General features: G+C 33.4%; 1 protein-coding gene across 1 annotated transcript; it reads right to left on the bottom strand.

Moving 5' to 3' along the window:
• Positions 1-619: 619 nt before the first annotated feature.
• LOC119835731 (fatty acid synthase-like) lies at positions 620-22,746 on the bottom strand. The gene is made up of 36 exons (XM_038360715.1): positions 22,603-22,746; positions 22,106-22,298; positions 21,796-21,916; positions 21,048-21,251; positions 20,614-20,730; positions 18,199-18,377; positions 17,436-17,578; positions 16,922-17,125; positions 16,512-16,698; positions 16,061-16,223; positions 15,603-15,772; positions 14,928-15,079; positions 14,570-14,753; positions 14,052-14,200; positions 13,564-13,745; positions 13,265-13,384; positions 12,176-12,285; positions 11,430-11,620; positions 11,107-11,267; positions 10,786-10,971; positions 10,145-10,151; positions 9,111-9,269; positions 8,876-8,991; positions 8,207-8,357; positions 7,519-7,690; positions 7,069-7,181; positions 5,987-6,151; positions 5,435-5,607; positions 4,742-4,951; positions 4,522-4,630; positions 4,290-4,440; positions 3,583-3,733; positions 3,191-3,338; positions 2,861-3,040; positions 1,602-1,704; positions 620-1,209 (listed from the first exon to the last, which is right to left on the bottom strand). The coding sequence occupies exons 1-36, from the start codon at positions 22,744-22,746 to the stop codon at positions 620-622; spliced, it is 5,958 nt and encodes a 1,985-aa protein (XP_038216643.1).
• Between the last annotated feature and the right edge of the window lie 1,604 nt (positions 22,747-24,350).

The raw sequence follows: 24,350 nt of genomic DNA, 5'->3' as shown, positions 1-24,350 counted from the left end.
CTATAGTTAACTTGTATAGTGGCTCTTAAGACTGAATTTCAATAATAATGCATTAAAATAAAAATTGAAAGTAAAATAAGCGTTATAATGTGATCGTGCTAGCGTGTGCGTGTGTGTGTACGCGCTTCTATGTTGAATTTTCATGCACGCATACACGTGCGTGGATTGCGTGAAAATGTAAATTGCGATTAATAGTTGCTAAATTTCTTAAATTAAACTCTATCAACAAGTATCGTATTGCACTTTTGACATTTCTTATTGTCATAGATTATAGAAGGCAAACCTGCAATATCTTTGGTCATTCTGTTGCAGGTTTCTAAAGGTTTTATTCGACTTTCTCTTTGCTTCTTTAACTAACAGCTACTGTTATTTTTAGCTACAGAAAAAATAACAAAACACAATAACATACTTTTTACACGTTAACTCAATTTACTATTTAAAAGTTTAAAAGAAAGGCAAGCAAGGGTATACTTAGGTCCTTATTCAAAAATTATTCTTTAGATTGCCAGATATCACAGGTAAGCCGGGGCGGTGATAATGTATACGATAATGACATAAAAAGTAAACAATAAACAAGCATCACAATAACACCTTTATTTGTTATTAATAAAATAAACAACTAAACAGTTGTCATAAACGTATCCGCATTCAGTAGGTACGTGTCACAGAGGCTCTTTTGCTCAAATGCTTCCAATATATCTTCGTCGAGATGTCTGTTTATTATTCCAGCGCAACGCAAATCTTGAGAGGCGTAAGCTAAGGGTGCCTCAAGCTCGTATTCAACAATTGGTTGTAGAGAATAATCCTGTAGAGACGATTTGTAGTCATTACTCGGGAACATTGAAGACATATCACTTGGTTTCATTAGAACGAGAAGGGATCGCAGCTTTTGGGGTTTTGACGAATATTTTCTAACTTGTAGAATACGTGAATAGCCTGTTTTTATGAGCTCTCTAGCGTATTGAGCTGAATGGTCAACTCGTCCTCTCAAAAATCGTACACAGGCATCTATTTTTTCATTCCATGTCGACGCCTTCTCGATGGCTTCATCTAGTGAAGCATTACATTGTCCCAACATGAGTTTCACCAAGTGTCTACCCACGGCTACTTGAAGAGATGTCTCGTCTTTAAATTCTTGGAGTTTCGAAGCGAATAACATCTGGATATATTTAGGAGCACCTCCAATACAGTATACCACACCGGTGAGACCTTTGAAGAAAGTAAAGCTGATTTTATTATAGTTCTTGTTGCATATTTTTGTATCATTAGACTTGTAATATTGTATACGTTTAAAAATTGCAGTGAGCTAATTGAACGATTTTGAGGTTCCCACAACAAACATCATTTGGCAATTTCTTATGGAATTCGAACCATGCATGAAACTAAACTCAAAGAAATAACCTAGCGATTTTCTTCTAACTTTACAAATTTTAAACTACAAAAGCGATCTTAATGTGATAAAATAAATACTTCTTTATAGAATTAATCAGGCACATAATTCTTATCAAATTGTTTAATAATATTCTCAAGCCTACCGTTTACATATGCCTATGGTTATTTTGCATTTTATGACCAATTATAATTATATACATTTATCTTACCATTTTCTTCTAGAATAGCTGCTACTTCCAAAGCAATAATAACTCCCGACTCGTAACCCAGTAGAAGAAAGTTGTCTTTTAATTCAGTTCGTGTCAAGAGAGTCTAGAACCAACAAACAAGTAAGTACGTGCTTGCGTATTTTTGTTATATGCCTTATGTGTACTAATAATTATTAAATGAAGAAATATTTATCGCAACGTACAAAAAAAAACAATTTTTATAAACACAGATGTATTTCCTTCATTTTAGATAGATATATAGATAGATAAAAGTTTATTAAAAGAACACATTAAATACATGACAATTACAAAATAAGACGATTACACAAAGAAAAATTAACATAGAGAGGAAAAAAAGGACGGAGACAAATGTGCACTGTGTTCCTAAAAAGGGTCTTGGCTCAGCATAAATGTCAGAGTCAATGGGACCCTGACGCTGATATTCTGCCAACACCACTTGAGGGTAGAAATAAATAAATACCGTTATAATTGAGCAAGAAAAAATAATATTAAATACATGGAATAAAGTGTAATATACAAATAGGTGAAATAAATAATAATGATAATAATAAATGATAGCTTTAAGGACTAATCCAGTGCAAAGTTAAGGCGTCTACGACAGAGTCAAAATTGCAGACAATGAGGAAAGACTTAATTAAATTATGAAAAAGATTTTTGAATATTAAGAAGGTGGGTTCGGTAAGCGATTTTTTTGTTATTTTTATTTCGTTTGTTATTACAATTTTATCAATCAAAATTCTTATTCATGGATCAAGGAATACGCTTTTAGTCTTGTGAATGTGGTCATGAGATATACGTCGTCCTTCATGGGACACTGCGTACACTTGTCCATTTGAAGCGATAATATATAATTTTAAATTATAATAATTTACTAACATTAATGGATCTATCGCACTAAAGGGTTAGTGAGATTTAAAAGTTATGTTAAAATTTTATTAGATCAGTAAGAAGGAGTGTTAGAATTCCATGTAATTTTCCTGCTGATGATCTACAGGACAGTTATCGGCCATCATTATCATTTTAATTTTGAATAAAAACTATATAAATATGATATTCTGATTTTAATAGAGCAACTGCAGTGTTTCTTATCTGCAGTTTTCTGTAAAAACAGCGTTCCAAACCAGTGGTAAATAATAATGTATTTTGACGGTTCAAAAGCCCTTCTTAAGACAGTCTATTGGACATAGCTGAAAAAGTTTGTGGTATGAAAAATATTAAAAGCGCATAATCTAAAATACCTTTGCAAAGCGTAGAGCAATATCTTGCAATGTCTCATTTTGAGCGCTTGCTAGACCTGGTTGCAGCACCAGTGCTGATAATTTTAGTCTTTCACATATATCCGAGAAACGCTTGAAATGCCCTTCTACTCCAGGAATAATACACAGGAACTTTTGACTCGAGTCAAATTCATCATCACGCTAAAATCATTAATTAAGATGTAAAACAAACTTTCTTATGTAAAATCAAAGTGCATCATGTAGTCATATAAATATTAGAATGTATATACAATGTATGCTACTGTAATTTCATAAGATTCCTTTGAAATTAATCGAAAGAAAAAAAAATACCATAGACGCGTTGTTGTTTAATGTAGACAAAAATGCCATTTCTGTCGTGGCGAAAAGTTCATCCGGATCTACATAGGAATAAAAAGTGTCCAAGTCCTTGGTATCTTTAAACTCTGGCTCTTTCATAATTTCTTCCAACTCTCGTATTCTAAAACAATAAAAAAATTACTAAATTGCGTGACATATCAATTATGCTCTTAAAATTAATAAAACTATAAATTGTAACGCAAAAAGTACATTTTAAAATTCTTCTAAATTGTATTTTGTAAAAAGATTACCTCTGAGAAATATTGAAAGAATATATTGATATAATATTTTTTCTATTCTTTCAATATTTCTCATTTAATAAGCTTTTCAATGCTATAAAAACTAAAAATTAAATTTAAGATTACCTCTGTATAGTTAGGTTAGCGATTTCATCTTCACGGTAGAATATATTGTATTCATTTCTCAGACTTGCTTGCACGGCCTGTGCTTTGGTTAAATCCATGCCTAGTTTAGACAATGTTAGATTTTCATCTACACCCACTGGAATGTTTACTCCTGAAAAGTGTCAGTTTTACAAATAAATAATTGAGGTAATTAAAATGCAGCTAATATTTACGAATATTTTATTATATAAAGAATTTGGTGCCCAGAACAAGTAAAGTTCAAATGTTTCACTTGTTTTGCGCTGCTTAAGTTAGAATTCACATTACATTCTTTACTTTTTGAAATGGCTTTATATTTATTTTTATGTAATAAAAGAAGCGTATATATATTTTTTTATCTTTGTATAAACTCGCTTTTGCCCGCGGCTTCGCACTCGTTAATTCAGAGTAGTTTAATAGATGTTATTATACATATAAACCTTCCTCTTCAATCATTCTATCTATTAAATAAAGCCCCGTCAAAATCTGTTTAAAGATTAAAGCATACAAAGGGACACAGGGACAGAGGAAACGACTTTATTTTATACTATGATAAAACCTGATCTAGATATTCTGTGTTTTGCTATCAACGTTATTACAAAGATATCAAGATTGAAAACAAAAATTGGTGCCCCGTTTTGATCTTTTTCTTCTTTATGATTATTTGATGAAATTAATTTGTCACCTACCGGTCCATTTAGCTATCACATCAATCAAAGATTTGTTATCTGGTGGCACAAACTCAACTTTGCTGACTGCTTCTTGAGACAGCAATGCTTCTTCAACTGCATCAATTGTGCTTTGTAGTGTTATTTGATACTCTCCATCTTTATGATCATTCTGCATAAGAGCGAAATTCGCATTTACGAGAGATTATAAATGAATACTTAATAATAAGGCAAATAAGTGATCTTAAAGTACCTTTTTCAGCGCTGGAAGTCTAATGAGCGTAGCTGGCTTACGATGTTTTTGCCTTAATAACGTGATATGTTCGCCAATTACATCATCGTCGTTTATGATGGCGAAATACCTGTAATGATATAAAAGTTAAAGCTTCTGTATGGCAAAAATAATGATTGAAGCATATGAAATATAATTTCAATTCTTCAGGCGATCTTTTTTATTGTGATCATATTTTTACCTTAATTGCGGACACGAATTATTTATTTTTGCATCCAAATCTTCCAAAAATTCAATTATGTTGTCAAATTTACTGTCATTCGTAATAATAGCATATATTCCTTCTATGTTATTATTTTTCCCGTCTTCCACAATATTAGGAATATTATTTTTGTTCCAAATATTTTGTATTTCTTGTAATTCCACATTAACCCCTGCATTTTTCCACGATCTAAAAATATAAAAGTGTTCATTGAGACATAGTATTTGTATCCGAATATTTCATTTATAAATGAGACCTATCGCTTACTAAATAGAAAAATAACTGGAATAATAAGAATGTACGTCGAGAAGTAAAAATAGAAACAAAAATATATGAATAACCCTTTTTACCTTAATTTGTATAATAAGCTTTCATATCGATCTTCGCAAATAAGTTTCAAATTGCGCATTCCACGGTCGACTAGTCGGTCAACAAGTTGCATTGCTAGTACATCACTATCCGATAACACTACGTGGACATTAGTTGGAGAGCAATTAAATCTGAAATATTTTTATCTGTTCCTTTAACTGTCACTAGGTAACGATTATATTTGTATTATATCATTATTGTGCATGTATTGACGGTTAACATTCTGCAAAATTTTATTGGCAGAAGGAATAGCATTGTTATATCTGTTAGTTTTATTAATTTTTTTACTTGTGGAAATATTACCCTGCTTTTTCTATATAAATGTCCTTCTGCATATCAATCAGTACACGACCGCGGTGTCTGCTGGTCGCGACAAGATTGAATGCTCTCGACACCTCTTGAGGAGTGTATACCACGCGAGTCAGAGGTCGCACGTAGCCTCGAGCTATACCTTCAGTTAGTAGCAATTGCAGGCGCTGAAATAAAAACATATTTTCATCAGCATCAGCCCATACATGTTCCACCTGCAGGGACACAGGCCTCCTTTGGATTTCGGCCATAGTCTACCAAGCTGGCCAATTGCGGGTTGGCAGATGTCACATGTCGTCGAACTTTCGATTCTTGGACATGCCAGTTTCCTCACGATGTTTACCTTCACCGTTTCGAGCAGTGGTGATGTTATCGACATGCACAGATAAATTGAAAAATCAATTTATTTCCTGCACGCTCGCCTGGACGAACCCCTGGCTAATGGCAAAACTCTCATATTATAAATGCGAAAGTATAGTAAAGAACCGATTTGGGTGATATTTGTCAAAAAGACAGTTTGTCACGTGTGTGTTTATAATTGCATACCTTTATTCTTTCTTCTTTTCCATGTTCAAAAATTGATGAAAGGTTAATTATTTTGAAACTTCTATCTTTTGTAAGCCAGTACATCCCGAAGTTGTAATCCTCACGATTGCTTATTAAGCTCGTATCTATCACTATACCAGATGATGCGCAGCATTTCAATCCCACCTAAAAACATGAAATTTTATATTACTATAAATTACTTTTCTATAAAAGAACTCATAGAGAAGCTTTTCTTTACATATACACTTGTAATTTATAATAGTAAAAATTATTACATAAAAAAATGGACAAAAAAGTATGAAAATACAGCACAAGAGGTTGAGGTACAGAAGGCGGTCTTATCGCTATTGAGCGATTTCTACCAGACAACCACAAAGCAAAGGAAGAGCTGTAATGTAAGAGAGTAGGAGAGGTGGTAGTAATGAAAGAACTTGGAATGGTGGGTAGGGAAAGATAGGTTGTTGATTGCGGATCGCAAGGAGAGTGCGAGGTTAGACGTGAAGTAAGAAAATTTTTGTTTATGGTAATTAGTACGTATATTTTTTTTGTTTTATGAATAGTAATTACTAGACGCTCGTCCCGACTCCGCTCGGATATCATAATTCTTGCTTTATCCCAAGAGAGCATTTAATCGGTATAAAATGTATCCTATCACCCAATCATCAGCTTATACCCTGTCTGTATATCAAATTTCATCAAAATCCGTTTAGTAGTTTCAGCGTCATTGATCGATACACATCCAAAAAACAAACTTTTACAATTATAATATTAGTGTGAAGTGTGATAATGTATTTACCAAATCAAAACACGTAGAAGCATACCAAAGTAAGATATTTTTTATATTTACACACTTGAAAGGGTAAATAATCTACCCTATCTACACTTTATTATAAAGAGGAAGAATTTGTATTTTTGTTTTGTTGTTTGTAATGGATAAACTCAAAACCTACAGGACCGATTTTAAAAATTATTTCATCATTAGAAAGCTGCAACTTCACAGAATGACATAGGCTATATATGTACCACGGGCGAAGCCGGGGCGAACAGCTAGGACACTTTAAATATTAAAGAATTAAAATTACATTCTTAAGTTCACCCTTAAAGCCGCCTAGTACTATTTCGCATCCTCTGCCATTGGTATTGGATAGAATAATGTCTCCAAACGTTATATCTCTTGAATTTCCGATGTTTTCTTCTGCAATAAGTAAAGAAATATATCGTCAGAATTGTTTAATTTTCAATTTAAAATTTTTTGAAAAGGAAGAATTTTAAACATCTTTTGTGATCCGTATTCCAAGGGGGATACTATGACGTCTTAAAGGAATCTATTGACGACAATCAGATGATACATATGATCGTGTAATGTGAGTATAAAACGTCAAAGAAATAAACTAAACGTTAAAAAGCAACTATTTTTATTAAAAATAGTTGTTTTATAAATCAAGAATTAGCAGATGCTATTAATTTATTGTACCTTATGTGAGATATATAAAATCGGTCAAATATCTAAAAATAATTATTTTTTAGTATACCTTTCAGTTGTGGAAACAGCTTTTTGATGAAGTGCTTCTTGTTTCGATCGCTTACAGTTGTAAAGACTTCACAATTGTATGCTAAGCATATGGATATAGCAGCTTGTCCCAGAGCACCGGTACCACCGTGAATTAAAACTTTGATTCCGGGAAAAAATCTTTCGTTCATAGCCTGCAATAAATGATATCCATAATTTGAGTTAAATTCATAGATGATAATTAAAATGTAATTAATATTACACGTAGATGTAAGGGCCAAAGACATAGACTTATTTATGTTTATAAATAACACACTTAAGTATAATATTTGTTATATTATAATATTATAGTATATAATAGCTTTGGGCCCACGGCTTTGTGACTTTGAGGAAAACATTCCCATCTTTTGGGTCTCTAGGCGAGTAGAGGAAACTGGCGGACAGGCAGAGTTACTTTCGTAATTTATGACGCAATAATAATCATAATAACCTCCCATGGGACAACCTTGTCGTGATGGGGGCTTACAAGAAGGCTTGAACCTCATATATGATCCAACCAATAACATTATGGTTACAATTATGGCGAAACGATACAGCTACACAACATCTCAGCTTGTATCCTTCTTAAACCAGCGGACAGCTAGACACGAAAAACCGATACATGACAGAATTACATCTTTAGTTTAGACCAATAGTGATAAATAACTCACCAAAGCGTAAAATGCCATACAGTATGCTAAAGGTACCGTTGCTGCATCTTCGAGAGTCCAATGTTCTGGCACTGGCCACAAGAGGTTTGGATTAGCTTTAATTTGACTGCTCACTGAACCGCCCTTGATCAAGCCCATAACTTTTGTGCCACTGCAATGAAATTACTTTGTGACTTGAGTCTCAAAAATGATCAGTGGTATCAATGAAAATATGGACATTAAGATTAGACAGAATGCTTTTCATTTACAAATACAATCATCAATAATTTTTGTCATGCTGTATTAAATATTTTATTATTTCATCATAGCGAATATATTCGAAATCTGTATTGAATCGAGTTAATATTTTTACTTTCTTAGACATAGTGGAACTTCTGACTTAGTGGAAATCGAAAATTCGGGGGTTCGAGACCAGGCGAGCGTGCATTAAATAAACTTATTTTTCAATTCATCAGCAAATTATCCGTATCACTACTGCTGGAAACGGTGAAAGAAAACATCTTAATAAAACCGGCAAGTCCAAGAATCCAAACTTCGACGATATTATGACATCTGCCAAACGGCACTTGGACAGCGTGGTTGATTATTATCTCAACCCTCTTAGGAGGCCTGTGTTCCTGCAGTGATAAAATAAAATATGTTCAGATGATGATGATGATGATGATATACCTTTGCGTCACTCCACTAAAGTCCATTCCAAAGAAGCTTTCCTTAGTATTTTTAGCGAATGGAATTATACCAAAAGCTCTTTTAACATCCAAATCATTAATTCCAGCATAATGAACCTAGGAAATATTTGTATGATTTTAAGTATAATAGGAAAAAATATATAAATATAATATAACAACAGATTTTAAATAATATAACAACATCTGCAAAATAATTATGAATGAAATTCTCTTACCTGAACATTTATGCCAGATTCCAAAGTTCTAGGTGCTTCAAACCACTTCAGTGACTCAATATTCCCAATTTTTAAGCTTTTTAGCACAGCGCATTGACCTTTATTGGACAAATGTGTGTTTACCGAACTTGGAACGTAGTATTTACCGCCCCAAATACCCTAAAATAAAAGCATAACCTGTTATATTAATAAACTGTGAACATACATAATTTATATACAAAATCATGTCAACTTAACGTTATAAAAACTTCTTTCCTTGCATGACTTCTTATTATTATGGTGCAATACAACTCTAACTCTAATCTAATAAAATAACGATATTTAAGAAAAAAAAAATTGTCATTTACAAATAACAGATCTGATGTTGAACCACTCATAGAGTCCTTCTATTTCTGATTTATCCTCCTTTTAAGTACTATTTGTGCAGGGGCTTGGGTTACATTGATGATATCACATTTAGCATAATAATATTAGAAGGTGGAAAACCATATGTTTTACAAAAAGAATGATCTTAAAAGTACGTACATGATCCAAAACATTAATGGCCAAGTCAGATTGTGGCAAGTCTTCTATAAACTGATCTCCATTTAATTCATGGTTAATCATAAATAAATTGATAATACGTCCCTCCTTTCTCCATTGGTTTACATAATTTTCCAGATTAGGCGTCGCTGGATATTGAGCAAACACAAGAACCCTTTGGTTTAAAGGTAAAGAGTCCAATACGGAGCTTAGATGTAATAAATCTGATTTGGTTTTGACAGTAAAGGCGTTTGTACCTCTTGCCATATTTTCTGGATGCCACTTGATTAATTGTATTTTGTGATTTCCAATTTGATGGTCACAAATAACAGTGTACAAGGAACAGGGTCGTATTTTAGATACATCGCAATGCTCTTTGTTAATTAAAAATGTATTTGAAGGCAGAATTTTATAAAGCTCCTTGCATACCTGTAATCAGAAAAATATTTGCAAACAAATCGATGTGAACGTAATTAGTATAGGAGTCATAACACTAAAGATTATTTATTTACCTTGTCACTGCGCGACAAGTCGTTTACAAATATAATGTTAACGTTATGCAAAGGCTTCTTTCCTTCAAATAAATTATTAGTTTCATTTTCAACAAAGTTAAGGTTAATCGCTGTGGATTTCGGTAAAGATTCATTAATCCAGTCGAATGTCGCACCATGCTCAGAATTATTCAAAATTTTGACGGCATTTAATTCATTTTTATTCACATTTTCTGCGATTATTTGGAGGAGTACATATAGCGCAGATGATTCCTGAAATTAATAAGTAACATTGAAATATATTTGAAAATAGATATAACGAATTACTTCAGCTATTTATACATACATTTAACAGATTGTTTGTTACACGTGGAACAAATTTCAAGTGCTTGATGGCAAAAGTGTCCGTTTTAATCAAAGGCAAATCGTGAAATCTTAGGTTTTCTATAAGAACGCCACCACACCTGAAAACGAATTGCTGTTTACTATCTCCCATTGTAATTGCATTTACACAAAACAAGTTTAATGCAAGCACGAAAAGTATATCATCGTATTCATATTTTTTATGGATAAATAATCGTTATTTTAAAATTCTAAAACAGTACCTAGTGCAGTCATAAAGATCAAGCATATCGGCCCTTAGGGTTTTGTTGTCAGCATACAATCTGTGCTCGTCAATATTAATGTTCAACTTCCTTATGTAGTCTAGGTGAGACACGGATGTATTTGCTACTCGTAATGCATTTAATTGTAACAAACCATCGATCAAAGTCACCCAATTATTGTTCCAAGATAGGTTAGCTTCGGTAAAGGACTCGTTTGCCGCATTAATGCTTTGGAAATCATCCCTGAAATGAAAGTGATATTATTTGAAACATGTTTCATTTAATTGGTGGCTCTAGAATCCTGAACGCGATATGAAACTTTAATTAGCTTTTTAGGACAGGATAGGTTAAATTCTTTGCTAGTCTTTATGTTGTTACCTGTATTGATAATCGCGGATATAAAGTAATTTGTAGATATCTTCAGCCTTGAGAGTCAATGGTCCTTTATGTTCGACTGGGATCTTGAATAGCCGATTGCTATCACTATGATCAACTATTTGAATACTGCCAGTAGCTACAGTTATGCTTTCATTAGTAACCTGTTGACATGACACTTTTAATAAGAAATAAATGTTTGCAACATTTCAGCAATTAATAAGTAAGTGCTCTGTGAATTGATTGTTAAATTTTAGTATTCACATTGAAATGAATTTATATTGACCCCATGGGTCATTTCCAATTGTGCTATGGAGCATAGTTACCTCAAATTTACCAGTGCCTCTATGTAGAGCTACATTGAGGCGCAACTGTCTTCTCTTGTGTAACAAAGGTTGGACCAGAAACTTAATGTCGTGAAACTGAACCGACTGACACCGCTTGGCTTGTCCTGTACTCATCGTTAGAGTGTCCCACACGGCTACCAAGGCAGCAGAGAAGGGGTAAAAGTTCGTTCCTGATGATAACAATATAATATATTATATTACAGTATTTACAGAAGGATCTTGACTTCTAAAATACCGAGAATTCTAAGTTGGAAACAGAGCGTAAAGAATTCTAAAGAATGTATCATTTCTTCAAGAAGGTCATTTAAATTGTCTGGGTTTCCTACTCAGAAACGACCGGATTCTTAAGATTTATTACATCTTACTCTACTTCAATTCACGATTAATGCGTGATTATTACTTACTAACTGTTCGCACCGGCTCCGCCCGTGGTACATATATAGCTTATGTTACTCAGTGAAGTTACAGCTTTCTAATGGTGAAAGAATTTTTGAAATGGGTCCAGTAGTTTTTGAATGTAATACATGTTATAAATTGTTAATTTTCAATTTTAAAAATATATGTATGTATGAATATTGTAATAAATAAATAAATAAATAAAAAAGTTTATCCATTACAACAAAAATACAAATTCTTACTCTATAATTCGAATATTATAAAATATATTAGTGTAGAAACTGTATGAAATACAATTAGTTTATCACTAAATACTGTTTATGTCTTACCATTGATTACGTGTCCTCGTAAATAGCTGTGTTCATCATCGTGAATCGATAAAACAAACTTGCAGGACGCTGCCATTATTCTATGTGCAGATACGTACAGAGGCAGAATCCTATAATTAATTGGTATATTTAATGAATTAAAACAGAGATCTCAAACATTTTTTTTGCGGCATATATTTAACGATTTCAAAATTTGGCGGCACACAAAGAAAAAGATAAAAATTATTTACTTACTACACACTGCATAAATAGTTTATGACAAAAAAAAAATTAATATAAGAAATAATCTAATATATACTACAATAATAGCTACACTTTTATTAAGGGCTTAATTAAAATATTTTTCTTTTTAAATGATATAATTTTAAAATATTAACATTAATATATATTTGCAAAATTTGGCGGCATACAAAAGTGCCGCGGAACAGTGGTCTAATCACTGAATCAGAAGATCAAAATAAGTCCTTAAATAATTTTATAATAATGATTAAATATTTTCTGCAAAGAGCTGTGATACTGAACATGTGCCATATACCGATAAGAACCGTTAAACCTAATACCTTATTTCCACTACGCATAATCCCGTGGTTTTCACATAACTATCGAGACTTGTAGTTTCGAGAAAATCAACTGTTTTACAATAATATTAAATGTTTAATTTTTTACATAATTTTCATACAATAAACACAAAATTATCGCCATCCTGATCCTTAGAGTTATTACTGTTACTCGTTTAATGGTCGCGCAGGCAAGCATTGCTTAGTTCAGCATCCAATGAATTTATGTTTGTATTTTAACTTAAGTCGTAACTGTAAGAACGTGAAACAAGTTTGTAATATTTGTGATTCCTTTGTATATCCTATGAAAATAAAGATTCCTTTTTTATTCATTTCTACTTATAAACAAAACAGGTGTGAGGGGAGCTTAAACTTGAGCCTGTGGAGGAAGAAAGGTGGAAATCCAGCCGGCCTGTAAGGCCCCGATTGAATGATGTTGGATAGTTATATATATATCCCTCTGTAGCGTGAAAATTTCGCTTACGCGATTCAGAAATGTGTCACTACAAGCCAGCAATATATAGACACTCACCATTTTTCGGTATGAGCCCATTCTACCAAGTGTCCGAGCATCGGTGTTCCAGAAGATACGGGGAATTCTACTTTCGGGTACAGCGCTTGTACTTTCGGATTGTATCCTTCCATGAACAAACTAAAAAAATACGAATAACATGAAATACTAACTACCTGTTTTCATACAAATAACTACAAACAGCTACTGAATATTATAATGGTAGGAAGCCTACCATGTTAAGATTAGATGAATTTAATAATAATATTCTATTTTCAGAATTAGTAGAATTTTTGAACTTCGACATTAAACTGGCTTACTTTCCAATAGCTTCCAACAAATGTACAACATTATCGGCATGACCTCGGCGAGTGAGAGGAATATTTGTACAGTTAGGTAAAGAGCGTTTCAGAATCGCTTGCAGGAGTCCATGCGGAGCTACTTCTACGAGCACCGCATTCTTTGGTATGTGGTGAGATGTCTCTTCGAATAGAACTGGGTTCTGTAGCACAGAAACATATTATGTTAGTAAATAACATTCTATTCTAAATTTTTAATAAAAGGGATCGTTGCATTTTTTATTTTGTTTTAATTCAAATTTTCTGTGTATAACAACTAGAGAAGCCCATTTATGGATATTGACGTAGTTTATAAAATTTTAAGAGAAATATGACTGGATTAATTTACGAAAATTAAGAAGTGCGTTACAAAAAACTACGTAAAGTAAAGCAACCCTAACAATGAAATGATTTTTTTTCTTAGGGTATAACTAAACTAACACTCATGAAACTTGTAATATAAAACTTACGAGTAAGTTATTGGTGTGATATTCCGCTGAGGAATATTTTGCAAGGTTCTCATCCCATCGTTCTTCAGGAATGGATGTGGATACCCAACGTTCAGTGCGCAGTCGCGGCGTCTTTATGACTTCCCTCAAATATCGCAAAAGGCCGGGTCCTGTGCAAAGATAATATAAGAATTTTTTAACAACATACAGAACTACCTCAAATTGTCAGACTTATACCAAATTTCATTGGGACCATATGGCAGGCATCCGCTTTCAAATGAGAAGGAAAATTATAAGAATCGGTTCACACAGTAAACATATGGAAAAAATGAAATGAAAAAAAGCAGTCGAATTGATAACCTCCTCCTTTTTTTGAAGTCGGTTGAAAGTTTAAACATCGAAATGAGCTAATGAAAAAAAAGATTGAATATTAGAATAAGACAGATGTAACCGTAACTTGTCATTTATTAGTTCAAGGTACCGTAAATTAGTGGAATAATTAAAATATTTGAATGTAATATCCGAATCATTTTCATTACCTGCATCAGCAATATATCTTGAGTGATAAGCAATATTGGAACACGGAACTTCCTTCGCAAATATGCCCTTAGCGGTCAGAGACTCAACAAACTCGTTCATAATATCCGCTGGCCCAGAGATAGTACACGACTCGGAACTGTTGTGACACGCCACTTCGATTTCAGGTGGACACAGTTTGTACACCTAAAAACAATTTTTCTGATGAGTTTTATATGCACTTATATACCTCAACGTTAGTCAGTTCCTTTAGTGAGTCATGTAAGTCTGTGAAGAACTGAGTAAATTACATGAGATATGGCCAAATATATTGACTTGTTTTTTATTGTGATTATTGTTCTTAACCAAACAACATCGCACCTGCTGGTAACCAATTCCAACTGCAGCCATAGAGCCTCGTATGAACGGAGTCTGTACAGACACGAGCCCGCGACTGTACGCTGAAAGGATCATCTCTTCTGCTGTGAGACAGCCATCTGCGTACGCGCAGCCTAGCTCTCCTACACTGTGACCTGCGTTTACAATATGTTCAATTATTTATTAAAATTATAAATAGTCATCTGTGGGACTTAGTAGATACGTAGTTCTTATTTGCACCTTCATATTTGATTACTGATGTTTCTTATTATTAATGAATAATAAAAAAACATCAGTTGGAGGCTTTTGGAGGCCTAAATCTCTTGACAATTATTGTAAAAAATATTAAATAGTGTATAAATAGTGTATATGTGTATGTATATTTATTTTATATATGTATATGTTGTATGTATATTTATTTTATATATGTGTATGTTGTATGTAAATTTTTAGAATGTAGTTTTTTTATTTGTTATATATGCTTTACTTTTTACCTACCTACTTTTAAATTATGTTGCTATCTATATTTAAGTTGGTTGCCTGGTAGAGATCACTTATAAGTGATAAGGCCGCCTTCTGTGCTGTATCTCCTTTTTTTTAGTATAAGTTGTTTTTGTATTTTGTTGGCAGCACAATAAAGTTTATAAATAAATAAATAAATAAATATCTAATATTTACCAATAATTTTGTCAGGCACAATTCCCAATGCCGTAAGGACATCAGTGAGTCCAATCTGTATTGCAGCAATTCCAACAAACGAATGTAAGATATTGTTAAAGATTTTCTTGTCTGGTGAAGTGATTATATGGATTATATCCACACCCTTCGGCTCTAAGACTTTTCGGCAACTGTAAAAGTAAGATAAGCCATTTTTGACGCCAAAAAAGACTCAAAAAGTGATGGAACTTTATTAATAATATGTGCTTAATGCACATTAAAAACGTTTACTTTTAATTATCATCCACGAAACCTGTCTGAATTATTTATTTTCGGTTTTTGCGTAGTTGAGAAACATGTGTGTGTTGTTCGAACTGTGTGCACGCGTCCCAATAATATTTTGGACCCGAGGGTTTAAAGCTGATGATCGTCACAACAATCGTCATATGTAATGGATTGCTTTATAAAGTAAGTAATACCGTTCTATAGCTGAGGCGAAGACAGGTATGCGCATGAGTTGCGTGCCCATCCCGGCCCACTGTGAGCCCATCCCACTGTACACGAACCACAGCGGGCGAGCCCCGTCATCGAAGAAATTGGCTTTCTGACTGAGGCTAACTGTCTCATTTTTTTCATTGGTGTCTGAAATTTCCAGATGATATTAATGTTACGATAAAAATTTATGTTTTCGTTTTGAGCTTATTGGTGGTTCTGTTAAGTGAGGTCAAGATTAGGAATTACGGAAAATGGTGTCAATCATGCTAGAATTTATATTTATTCGGTCGGTGGCATAATATAAACAAAGGTTGAACCCGGCAACTCCTATTTAAATATGCTATGCTCCTATTTGAATATGGAAATTAACTTGACCCTCAACGTTAAAGTAAAAAAGAATGTAATAAACCCTTTTTAACACCGACTGATACTAACCGAGTACAATAAAACCTCTTCCCAAGTGACCGCTGATGTTAGATTGGTGAATGTTATGGAGAAGTGCGAGTTCCTCTGGATCAATCGGGTGGCTCTTCAATTCCTCTAATATCTTTTCTACGGCAGACTGCTGCCTGCCTGATATTGTGACTAGATGAGGGATATTGGTTTTGTAACGGTTCAAGTCCTAAGAAGATAATGGCAAGTTTAATAATCTGTAATTTTTCAATTCAAGATTCGTGATTATTTCTAGTTATGGCTGGTCTATTACATATGCATTCATTGATGTAATTATTCTAATTTTAAAATGATAATCACATTTGTCAAGAATTTGTGACTTGTGTTTAAATACATTGATGCTCTACTCTAAAGTGTAAAAGACAAAAGAAGTAGTGTAGTGAATACTATGCCTTTGGCTTATTATTTCCACGAAGTAATACATGAGCGTTAATGCCAGTCACTGACAATCCATTGATAGCGGTATAACCTCCACCAAAGGACTGGTGTTCAGTCACAATGCGTATTTTCTCCCTACGCAATGCATCTACGTCGGTTCTTGGGTTATCACAGTTTAGATTGGCTGCCAGTTTACCATTTTCATAGCCCAAAAGTACCTAAAGTAGAAAAAAAGATGTAAGTGTTGAAAGCTTCGTTATAGCTATTTAAATTTATTAGAACCGTTGTTTATAGATTTGCTACTGTATTATTGTATTAAAATTTTGTTAGATCTATACTAATACTAAAAAGCTGAAGAGTTTGCTTGTTTGTTTCTTTGAACGCACTAAATTTAGGAACTACTCCGAACTGGTCCGATTCGAAAAATTCTTTCAGTGCTAGATAGCCCATTTATTAAGGAAGGCCATATATGTGCCACGGGCGAAGCCCGACGCTTACCGCTAGTTTATAAATAAATGAAGCACTTACTTTAGTTATAGCAGATACTCCAGAAGCTGCCTCTCCATAACCAATATTAGACATCACGCTTCCAACAAACAGGGGATCGTCACGATTTTCACAAAACACTTTACCAATAGCCTCTAATTCTGCTTTATCTGCCTCTGGGGTTGCTGTTTAAAGTGAAGATTTAATTAATATAAGCAACTAGCCGTAACTCTGCCCCGATTGTGTAGTTTTTTAAAAATATATATTTAGTCTTTTTAATAATACATAGATAGCATTGTTTGCTACAAAAATATACATAAAATTTATTACAAAAAGGTAAAATATAGTTCACATACATCTTAAATGGCTGTACTTGTTAGAACAAATGAATGAAAAATTATATTAGTACTAACTACACGCGCATGCTCGGCCCGGGTAGTCCGAAACAATATGAACTATACATATTTTAAGTTGGATTAAATTGCACATGGTGTGCAGATTTGATTAAAATTGGTTGAGCATTTTAGGATCCATTGCGGACACGTAATCAAGTGACACGTAATCTATATACCTATATAAAATTCTCGTGCCACAATGTTACTCACCATAACCCTTCGAAACAGCTGGACCAATTCTTATGAAATTTTATGTGCATGTCGGGTAGGTCTGATAAACGGCCAACGTCTATTTTTCCCCAAATGACAAGAGTGAGGCAGAACAGCGTTTGCCGGGTCAGTTATTATATATATATTAAGATAATAATAAGATGAGAACACATAAACAACAAATCTGCAAGATATCTCACCAGAACCAACCGCCTCCACGTATTCCACAGCTTGAGGACGCACATTGGCTTCTTTGTAAAACTTTTTAAAAAATAACGCTATGTCATTTGGCTCCCGGTAAAAACCATACTTGGGTCCGTTTTCACCTTCAAGCAAACCGCCGAATTCGCATTTAACGTGTACTACTTCTGCATAGATCCTTGTAAAAAGAAAATGATTAAATAATCGTAAAGAGGCCCGTTTCCTTTTCCTCACCCATCACCTAGTCCATTCCTTCTTTCCAGTCTATAATCCTCTCCTTTTCCCTTACTCCATAAAAGCGGACAGCACATTCGTAGAGGCACTACCTTTGCGAATGTTCATGGGCGGTGGTGATCGCTTACCATCAGGCGAACCACAAGCTCAGTTACCCGCTATGACATAAAAAAAAGATCAGACACCAATTTAAATTATACATAACGTATGATATATATTATATCAGAGGTGTGAAAATCTTTATAACATAAATGCGAAAACAACATTCTGCCTGTCTCAACTTTTAGATGTGCATACAACGATTTGGACAAATGTTTCATACTTATATTGTTTGAGTTCCGAGAAGGAATGAAGGATAGTGTTTATATCGAAATTCAGAAGTGGAAATTTTTTTTTATATCATTGTCGGCATTGGAGCTGGTGGGTCGCCTGATGGTGAGCGCTACCACCGCCCATGAACATTTCGAGAGGCGTAAGTTCGATTGCAGACCTTACGGACGGATTGCCGACTTCAATTTGGAAAGGGATAAATAAAAAGGAAATAAAAATCAAACAAAAATAACGCATCGATTGCAGAATTCGCACGCTCGGAATGCTAATTCAAACTAAAACAATTAATGCATTTGTCTCCATTGCCGGAAAACGACGTCTCGTGACGTTTTTATTATAAGCTATTATTTTTATGCTACTATGTAATTTTGTACTTTGTGAAATTTCGATGAAGATGAACTACGACCATTTTTACAAATTTGGAGGCGTATATCTCGTCTGCTTATATTATATACTAGTAGCGCCCCGCGGGTAAGTCTGTATCCCGTAGGAATATCGGTGTTATCCAGCTATCCAGCTATCTATGTACCAAATTTCATTGCAATCGGTTCAGTAGGTTTTGTGTGAAAGAGTTACAAACATACACACACATACACATGTATCCATCCTCACAAACTTTCGCATTTATAATATTAGTTGGATTAAAGGCCAATCCAATGACACTTCATTTAATTTCGTATAAGCATATTTTATTTTTAAAACGTTTTTATTAGCTTCACCTGTATGTTTACTGTATGTGTACTGGATAGTTGTAACCGACTTCTTAAGACTTTATTTTGACCAATTTTAAACTGAAATATACAATCATAGAACAAGAGCCTAGAACAAGAGTCCCATATACAGGTAGGAACGACCAACGTCTAGTCAAGAGTTATCTATAGAGTGGTCTGGGAGAGGACACTGTCATAAGTTGCCGACAATAGATGACGAGATTTCTAAAGATATACCAAATAAAATATTCATAAATAGAGCTTTCTAGCGATTCGCCCCGGCTTCGTCCGTGGTACATATATAGCCTTCCTTAATAAATGGGCTGTCTAACACTGAAATAATTTTTCAAATCGGATCAGTAGTTCCTGAGATTAGTGCATTCAAATAAACAAACAAACAAACTCTTTAGTTTTATAATATTAGTATAGATAATAAGTTACCAATTACTTGCCCAAGTAACCACAACCCAAACTCTATATTTACTGGTCGTTCGTACCTCTACATGCACAGAAAGATAAGCTTTTAAACAACGAAGATCTGGCCATCGTGGACTCGTGACAAAAAGTAATAACTGACCATTGTTTTGAGGTTACTAAAATTTATATTGCATGGCAATTATTTAAAAAATACTTATTGCGAATAAATACTCTGGTTACTGTTTAATTATAAGAATATAAAAGAATATATTCTGGACTATACTATTTCTGAATAAAGATGATTTTTACACGCTTTTTATTAGCTTCACCTGTATGTTTGTTTGTTTGTATGTTTGTTTGTTTGTATGTTTGTTTGTTTGTAACTGACTTCTTTGGGCGCGATTTTGACCCACTTTAAACGGCCAGATTTCGTTCAAACTTTGTAGATTTATTGAGGACCGATGACAATACACTAATTTGATAAAATTATTCCAGTTTTCAATTTGCAAAATATGATTTTTGTTAAAGCGTGTTTTATAGTTTTTTTAAACTATTATATTTTATTATTATATGTATCTCTCCATAATACTCGGGTACCTCCAGAAGGAAAGCACCCAGTCTTTTGGAAGGCTTACGTGGGGACACAGATCCAACACGCAGAGGCCCTTTAGAGAATTTAATGTATAGTGGGACATTTTTTTATTATTATTTTTAATTCGATACCTCATTGCGTCTTTTGCCTTTTGCAGGAACAAAACATTGATCGCCTCGGATCTTACGCATCCACATGCGTCCATATCAAACGATTTCATTTTTCCATCTTTGCTTACGGGCATGATACTGAAAATGTTCAACAATTAAAACCTTAATATTAAATCGTTTTTACCGTTATTTTGCATTGTACGATTATTTACTAAGATTTTATGAACTACTAGCTGTGCCCAGCGGTTTCACCCGCGTAAGTCCGTATCCGGTAGGAATATCGGGATAAAAACTTGCCTATATGTTATTACAGTTGTTCAGCTGTCTACGTACCAAATTTCATTGCAATCGGTTTCGTAGTTTTTGCGTGAAAGAGCAACAAACACACACACCTCCTTACAAACTTTCCCATTTATAAAATTAATAGGATAGTAGGATTAGTTCGAGTATCTTACCGTCCATAATGCACAGACGATTGTGGATGCAAGCAAAGGCCTGCCCCGCCTACGATGGCTGAATCAACTTCTCCATGCATAATAGCCTGGTAAGCCAGGTCCAAGGCGACAGTGGAACTGCAGCATGCCTGATCTACAGACATTGAAGGGCCCTTGGCATTAAGCCAGTAGGAAATTCGATTAGCAAACATTGCTTTACTACATCTGAAAGAAATCGATAAACATTCATGAAAACATGTTGTAAGCCGAATTTTAAGAGCTATGTTCAGTCACCTTAGAAAATACATAACAACATTGAATTTTTTCTATTCGTTCAAAAAATTTCTCATTTATAAAAAGCATTTCAATGCTATAAAACTAAAAATTCAATTTAACAAAGGCCGCGTTCCATCGATACAATATTGTAATTATTGAAATAATGTTTCGTATTGGTTGTGATGGTTCTTAATCATCTCAATAGATGGCGTGGGGTGCCCCTTAGGCACATGAAACCGAAAGATTAGAAGAAATTCCATTACTGTGGCGGGATCACGGGTGGCCGAGAGGCTAGGCGTTGCTACGGTTAGGCAAGAAACGCGGGTTCGAATCCCGCCCCGTGATCGAACTTTTTCTATTATTTCAGAAAATTTCTCATTTATAAAAAGCATTTCAATGCTATAAATTGCTAAAAATTAAATTGCTAAAAATTAAATGCTAAAAATTAAATACATAACACTTACTGATTTGCAGGCTAGTGAGCTTAACTTACCCTGCTATACCGAAGCCTGTTCTTGAATTGGCGACGTAGAAGCATGCTTTTTCGGTTTCCGAGTAACATGTACCAACATAAACTCCAACTTTAGTTCCAGACAATTGATCTGGGCATATACCTAGAAGCGAATTTTTAAATTTTCTTTTGAATACCATTTGCACCTTTATTTACAGTGAAATTTATATAATTTGAATAATTTATTAACAAGAATATTTTATCTCAATAAATGCCAATACCATATTATGATCAATGTATTAAATTGGCAACTTCAACTCATTAATACACAGCGTTATGAGTTATTATTAACCTGCATCATATATAGCATCGAAGGTTTGTTCGAGAAGCTTCCTCGACATGGAATCCATGGCGTTTCCGAGGCGATAATGCACTTTAAAGAATTGGGCATCGAAATATTGTAGCTCCGGTACTTTTCCCGTGTGTTGAGCGACCTCTGGGTGGTTATACTCCCAACGGGCATTCTTTGTCGACAATGGGTTTACCTGTTATTGTAATAACTTTATTAGACTTAACGTAAGGTATTATTTAAAACATAATGTCACGGTTTGCTGTAAGTAAACATGGATGAAAACTAATTTTGGAAGAGTACCAAGATGTCAGTTCAATCCATACAAACCTATTTGAGTATTAAAAGCGTAATCATAAATTATATGGAATAAACTTCGAATTTACGAAAAATAAATCACTTACTAAATACTTTTTGGGAACAAACTATTAGTGCTTATACTCAATAAATTGATTGTATATTTTTATCAAAACAAAAGGAAAACAAGATTATTTACGAACCTTGTTGTAAAGAATATCGCGTAGCTCCTTGACATTATGTGAGTCAGGGTAGAGGCCCGCCATTCCGGAGATCACGACCCTGTTTCCAGAATTTTCGGTGCATTTCGTACCGTCACTTGATACTTCTTGCGGTTTTGGCGCCATGTCACCTGAAAAAAAAACCTTCTAATATATTCACTAACGTATATGTACATATATAACTTAAATACTTTACTCATCAATAATTCATGATTATAACAAACAAAGATTTTTGGCATTCGTTTGAATAATTTATTTGTACCTTTATATGGAAAAAATTATTGAATATTATAATTTGTGTGTGAATAGCTAAACTCTAACTCAAACATTTATTTATTCGATTAACCTCTTCTAGAAGAACTTTTTAATCATCATGATATAGTTTTACCATTTACCACCGGTTCGGAAAAATCTCTGTGCAGAAAGTTATGCCCTTCGGGGTTATCTGATTCTCATCTCTCACTGGATATTTTACTAGTTTTCCGCGTGCGACTTCTATCTTATTTTAATTTTCAGTAAATCTGAGATACGTCATTTTCTATTTACCACTGAACCGATTAAAAAATTCTTTCAGCATTAGAAAACTGCAACTTTCAGTGTTATATAGGCTTATGCCACGGGTACCACGGGCGAACAGCTAGTCAGTAAAAAGTTATTTTCAAGAAAACAAAAATTTTATTCAATGCTAAATTAGAAAAAGTAACGAAAAATATAATAATTTCAATTTAGTTTATTTATTTATTTAAACACAATATTGCGCTGCTAACAAAATACAAAAAGAAACTTATACTGAAAAAGAGTAAGATACAGCACAAAAGGTGGCCTTAACACTTATAAGTGATCTCTACCAGGCAACCAACTAAAATAGCGATAACTTCGTAACTAAAAAGGAGGTAGGTAAACAGCACACGCAAAAATAACCAAATAAAAGTATTAAAGTCTAAAACGTACATATAAACATATACATAAGTAAAATAATATAATACATAAACCTATATACCAACGTCGTTACTATACAATAGGTCTAATGTTCTAAGTGTTCGTAAGATGTATGTCCTCCAAGTAATTAAACGTTATCACCGCTTAAATGTCCCGTATAATGCACTTACCAAAAAAAAAGAATATATATCCGTCACCTGTACCATACACTAGGTCTCGTTTTGATCAAAGTCCGTATAATTACTTAGCACCTATACTTTATAATTAAATAACATTTTGGCATTTTTATTGGATAAAATATATTGTTTTATTTTATCCAATAAAATTGCCTTTACTCTCACCAACCATAAAATGAGACAAAAAATAAAATATATTACTTGATTACTCAGAAGTAGAGAATTTATAAAAACATATATATCCAGTAAATAAACAATTTTTATTTATAAAAGAAATCCCAATTTCCTTTGAATATAAAAGTACTCGCTTTAAATGCATGATTTAACAACAATTTTATTTTATTAATTTTTTCTATGCTACGAGGAACCGACATTTGCGTTCAATGATTTTTTATTAAATGAAATTATTAATAATTATTATACATTGACTTTCTTTTTATACTTTAATATATTCATTCACACAAATACACACTACACATAAAATCTACATCATAACTCAGAACATCATCTTACTTCATAACTCAGATTTTAAGTAGTTTAATTTTATGAATATATATATGAATTACTAAAATTGTTAATTGTTAAATATCGTAAATTTATATTAAATCATAGAAT

The sequence above is a fragment of the Zerene cesonia genome, chromosome 2 (assembly GCF_012273895.1).
Source record: "Zerene cesonia ecotype Mississippi chromosome 2, Zerene_cesonia_1.1, whole genome shotgun sequence".
NCBI classification, from domain to species: Eukaryota; Metazoa; Arthropoda; class Insecta; order Lepidoptera; family Pieridae; genus Zerene; species Zerene cesonia.
The sequence above is the reverse complement of the archived record's forward strand: the minus strand, read 5'-3'. Positions and strand labels throughout refer to the sequence as shown.

Excerpts from the sequence above, each read along its gene's own strand:
- LOC119835731 (XM_038360715.1), bottom strand. The coding sequence starts at position 22,746 with ATGGCGCCAAAACCGCAAGAAGTATCAAGTGACGGTACGAAATGCACC. Across the intron at positions 21,252-21,795 it reads ACAGGCTTCGGTATAGCAGG|ATGTAGTAAAGCAATGTTTG; the intron begins GTAAGTTAAGCT and ends GATTTCTTTCAG. Across the intron at positions 17,126-17,435 it reads GAGTATCTGCTATAACTAAA|GTACTTTTGGGCTATGAAAA; the intron begins GTAAGTGCTTCA and ends TTTCTACTTTAG.